At 38.2% G+C, this 5,554-nt stretch overlaps 1 protein-coding gene across 1 annotated transcript; it reads left to right on the plus strand.

Moving 5' to 3' along the window:
• Positions 3,416 to 5,038, plus strand: LOC109821318 (zinc finger MYM-type protein 1-like). Its single transcript, XM_020387507.1, has 2 exons — positions 3,416 to 3,901; positions 3,947 to 5,038. The coding sequence occupies exons 1-2, from the start codon at positions 3,416 to 3,418 to the stop codon at positions 5,036 to 5,038; spliced, it is 1,578 nt and encodes a 525-aa protein (XP_020243096.1).

Raw genomic sequence — 5,554 nt, forward strand, 5'->3', positions numbered from 1 at the left:
GGAATAATGAGAGTTTATTTCTCGAATAACTCTCTTTCGAAAATTATTCATAACCCCAACTTGATAATACGATTCATCGGTATGATTGCTGGAAAATCTTATCGTCTGTTGGTATGACCTCCCAGGCATAACGATGTCTTTTGGCAAACACATCTTCTTCTGAGGGTGTAAAACCTTGTTGGCATTCTCAGGACAATTTATTATTGCCTTTGAACGATCCAAGGTTATGTAGGGAGTCGCACGTTTAAAACCACCCCCTTGCGTGTATGGAGTCTTAACGGGCTCCGAATGCTGATTTTGCATAACTCCAAATCCAAACTTGGCAGAGTTTTGGTGGTTCTTTGACCACCGTTTCTTTGTTTCTTTCTCGTCTTTGTTGTAAGAGAGCACGAGCATGAGCTGCGTTTGCACGACGCTTTTGTATACGTTCTTTGAGGGTCGAACGAGCCCTTCTGACGAGTGTCCGCAGAGATATGAGTGATTGGTTGTTGAGACAACTGAACCACTCGATGCCTCCTCGACTCTAAGTCCGCGTGATAATGAACCCTGTCGGTTTGTTCCAATGCCTTAGCCAATTGACGAGTGCGGCGTTGGCGTCACCTCTGACGAGCCCTCTTCGTCAGTGGTGAACTTCGATCGAACGACTCCTTAATTGGGGAGGAATCATCTTGAGCAGAGCTGTTGCGAGTAAAATCCTCAGCAACAATCGGACGAGAGTCTTCATCCGTAGCATTTGATAACTTCAACGAAGATGAAATCTTCCTGCACTTGCGAGGCGCGGAAGACTTTACAGATGAGGATGACAAATACTCCTCAAACTTCGCTTGGTCGAACTCGTACTCGACCGTTGATTCAACCAATATTTTGATGATTGGCTGCGACACGACGGTCTCGGCAGCGAAACCGTTGGCTCCCACTGTGGTCGCCAGCTTGTTTGCGTCAAAAGTTGGTTTTGTCATGGAATTCATTATATCTTCAGTCGATTACAATAAATTCAAAAGAAATAGCTTTTTTATAATGTTTGGATCACTGCTTGCGTGGGATCTTTGCCTGTGCCGGGGGTGCGTTAGCCCGTGGACCACCAAATCACAGATTCTGATCGAATCGTGAGGGGTTTATGATTCTGACTTCGTTTATCGAAGTGAGAACTTGAAACGATATCTTATCAAGGTAAGATAGTCGTTCTTCTTGAAATCAAGTCAAAGCCTGAATATCAAGGAGTTGCCAGAAGCTCGAGTACTCTGCCCTCTCTGCTCTGGAATCAGCCTATGGATGCTCTCTGATCAGCCTCTGGATGCTCTCTGATCAGCCTCTGGATGCTCTCTAATCAGCCTCCTCAAAGAAATCACCTCGGGGGTATTTATAACCCCTGTATGAACAGTGCTCGCGAGACAGCGTTTGCTGTCTCGGCGGGGCAGACAGCGTTTGCTGTCTCGCTGGCCGAGACAGTGTTTGCTGTCTCGCCCAGCGAGACAGTAAATTTGCTGTCTCGCCCAGCGAGACAGTAAATACTGTCTTAGAAAACGAATAGTCCTGACAGTTTCTCGCTGTAACTGCCTTCCCACGTTTTAAACTCCGTTATTCTGGTGGTTATTAACGTGATTCTCGCCCACGACGTTTCCCACGTTCTTGAACAGTTGGTGGCCACGTGTCGGTGGTTGCAAAACAGTTTCTTGAACCACTGATAACTGTCTCGCGTGCGAGACAGTAAATTCTGTCTCGCACGGCGAGACAGTAAATACTGTCTCGCGGGGGCGAGACAGTGAAAACTGTCTCGCGTGGGCGAGACAGTAAAAGTCTGTCTCGCCAGGCGAGACAGTAAAGACTGTCTCGCCTGCGAGACAGTCTATTCTTGTGTTCTTTTTTGACATTTTGGATGACTTCCTTTTGAACTGTGTTTGGATACCTTTGAGCATTTTTTGACGCCTACAATCCAGCCAGGGCCGCTCTCACATATTAAAAAAAAGAAAATTGAAAACCCTCTCTCTTACCTCTCTCTTCCTCCAATCTTCGGATCTTCCTCCCGTGTCCTGTCCTTGTCGCCTTGTCCTCCTCCCTCTCGGCTCTCGCCCGCCGGCCGCCGGCCCGCCTCCATTGACCAAGCCAAGGTTAGGGTTTCACTTCTTGTCTTCTTCACTTCTATGCTCCTTTTGACAAGATCGTGAATTGATGTAGAAATTTTGATTTATCTGTAAGTTCTCAGTTCTCACTAGGGTTTAGGAAGTAGGGCTTTGTGGAATTAGGGTTTAAGAATTAGAGCTTTGTGAAATTGAAATTGAAATTGATTAGGGCCTAAATTGAAATTAAAATTGGAATTAGTTCTCACTAGATTTTATTGTTTAATTTCATATTTCAATTTAAATATTTGATATATTTTAGTCCCTAACATGCTTTTTGGTAGGAATCCTTGATTAATTTATTTTTCTCGATATTTATTAGATTGTAGCAGATTCAGAATTAAATTTGGGTATCATGCCTCCTCGAAAGTATATGTCTGGACATGATAAGCGGATAAAGAAACAAAAAATTAAAGAATTCAATCGATCTCAAGCGGGAGCACTTGAAAATTTTATTACTTGTAGTAGAAATATATATATTCTAATTCAGTTCAAGAGAATGTTGAAAATGAGCAACCAGAAAATCAAGAAAGCGATGATTTGGTTAATGAAAATTTGAATAAGAATAGAAATTCCATTGAAGAAGGTGAAGAACATGAAGATTCTAATGAGAATAGAAATTTGAATGAGAATAGCAATGTAAATGAACATGAAGAAAATATAAATGAACATAAAGATTTGGTACAAGAAGAAAACCTTGAAAGAAGGCCTTCAAACATAAATGCCCCAGGAAATTGGAAAAATATTGATAAAAAATTGAGAGACTTACTGGTTGAAAGAGGTCTCAAAAGAAATGATAATCTTGATTTTCCAAAAGATTCAGGAGGCAGACATTTCTCCTCAACACATTACATTCATAACTTATCCAATGGTGAACATCATGATAGAAAATGGCTAATCTATTCAAATTCTTTGGACAAGGTTTTTTGTTTTTGTTGTAAGTTGTTCAAAAATGATGCAAACAAAATTCAATTGGCAAATGATGGAGTTAGAGACTGGAGAAATCTCAGTGTCAGACTTAAAAGTCATGAAGCAAGTAGTGAACACATTGTTAACATGAAGAGTTGGATTGAATTAGAGATCAGATTACGACAAAATGCGACAATCGATAAAAGTGTTGAAGAACAAATCAACAAAGAACGAGAACATTGGAGAAAAGTACTATTGAGAGTAGTTGCTGTTGTGAAAACACTTGCTAAAAATAGTTTGGCATTTCGTGGAGATAATGAGAAGCTTTATGAAGAAAATAATGGAAAATTTTTAAGTATAATAGAAATGATTCCGAATTTGATCCAATAATGAAAGAGCATGTTCGTCAAATTCAGGAGAAAGAAATTCATCATCATTATCTTAGTCACAAAATTCAAAATGAATTTATTCTTCGAATAGCAGATGAGATCAAAAGTTTAATCATCCAAAAGATTAAAGAAGCAAAGTACTTTTTTGTTATTCTTGATTGTACTCCGGATGCAAGCCATGAAGAGCAAATGTCACTTATATTAAGATGCGTGAATATTTCAACAAGCCCAATAAAGATGGAGGAGTTCTTTTTAGGATTTTTAAAGGTGGATGATACATCAGGACGAGGACTTTTTGAAGAACTTGTAAATATTTTGCAAGAGCTTAAACTTGATATTGGTGATGTAAGAGGACAAGGGTATGATAATGGTTCTAATATGAAAGGAAAACATAAAGGTGTACAAAGAAGATTATTAGAGATAAATCCTAGAGCATTCTACACACCTTGTGGTTGTCATAGTCTTAACCTTGCACTTTTTGATATGGTAAACTCTTGTTCACAAGCTTCATCTTTTTTTAGAGTGGTGTAGCGTATATATTCATTGTTTGCATCTTCTACAAAGCGGTGGAAAGTTCTTACAGATAATGTTAAAGGTTTCACACTTAAGCCACCATCACAAACTCGTTGGGAAGGTCAAGTTGAAAGTGTTAAAGCAATAAGATTCCAAGCTCCAGATATAAGAGATGCTTTGATTTACTTAGCAAGTTCTAGTGAAGATCCCAAGACAAAAAGTGATGCTGAGTGCTTAGCAACATATGAAATTGAGAATTTTGAGTTCTTACTTGGTATGGTTATTTGGTTTGATATTTTGAATGCTATTAACAAAATAAGTAAAATCATGCAATCAGAGGATATGCAGATTGATGTTGCTATAGACCTTTTAAGATGGCTCATTTCTTTTTTTGAAATCTACAAAGAAAATGGATTTGAAGCAGCTATGGTTGAGGCTAAAGAAATTGCAGTTAGAATGAAAGTTGAACCCATTTTTTGTGAACGTCGCATCATTCGTAGAAAAAAACATTTTGATAAAAATGCTAGTAAAGAGATGGCAATGACAGCTGAAGAATCCTTTAGAGTCAATTACTTCATATATATCGTTGATCAAGCTCTTTCTTCACTCAAGAGTAGATTTGAACAGTTTCAACAGTATGATGAATCTTTTGGTTTCTTGTTTAATTTGGAGAGGTTGAAGTCTGCAGATAATGATAGTTTGAAGTGTTCATGTCTTAACCTTGAAGATCTCCTAAAGCATGACAAAAATTTTGATATTAATGGGACAGAATTATTTTCAGAACTCCAAATCTTAAGAGAAGCATTACCAAGAGGAACAAAAAAAGCAATTGAAGTATTGAATTTTATGGAAAGGCTAAATTGTTGTTTTCCAAATGCTTGGATTGCTTATAGAGTATTATTGACAATACCAGTTACAGTTGCATCGGCCGAGAGAAGCTTTTCAAAGTTGAAGCTCATCAAATCTTATCTACGGTCAACAATGTCACAAGAAAGATTGAATGGATTGGCTATGATATCTATCGAAAAAAATTTATTGGAGAAGCATGATTGGAACATTTTAATTGATAATTTTGCAGCTCAAAATGCAAGGCGATCCCATTTAATGTAGTATGAATTGTGTTATTTATAAAGCATCAAGAGGTTTTTTAATTTTAATATTAATACGATTATGTGCTTATTGTCTCATTTTAATAAAAAATATTTTGCTATCTTATAAAATTTTTTGTGTATGGAATATTGTATATAGAGGCCCATCATTTGAAAGCTTGATTAGGGCCCCGTGAAAAATTAAGAATATCAGGGCCGGCCCTGTGAGATGGGCTCAAATTCAAGGGGTTTGTGATACACACTATAGTTCAGGGGGTCATGTGAAATAAATAAAGTTCAGGGGGTTATGTGTAACACCGCCAAGGTTTCGGGTATTTTGTGAAATTAACCCTTTTTCCCTCGCAAAGACAGGTCAGAGCGGCTGCGGGTTCCTCTTCTTTTTTTTTTCTTTTTTTTTTCTCATGCATTATTGAGCACTATCATGCTCTACGTACCATTTTCTATAGTTTAAAATTTTGGCCCGACATCTTCAAAAGGTGAAGTCCGACCATGAACCGTCATGCTCCCCTATATTCAA

Source organism: Asparagus officinalis, chromosome 8 (genome assembly GCF_001876935.1).
Source record: "Asparagus officinalis chromosome 8, Aspof.V1, whole genome shotgun sequence".
In the NCBI taxonomy this organism is placed as follows: Eukaryota; Viridiplantae; Streptophyta; class Magnoliopsida; order Asparagales; family Asparagaceae; genus Asparagus; species Asparagus officinalis.

What these genes read in the sequence shown, in the direction of transcription:
- LOC109821318 (XM_020387507.1), top strand. Translation starts at nt 3,416, where the DNA reads ATGAAAGAGCATGTTCGTCAAATTCAGGAGAAAGAAATTCATCATCAT. An exon ending in ACCTTGCACTTTTTGATATG is followed by an intron (nt 3,902 to 3,946) that starts GTAAACTCTTGT and finishes AGAGTGGTGTAG; the next exon opens with CGTATATATTCATTGTTTGC.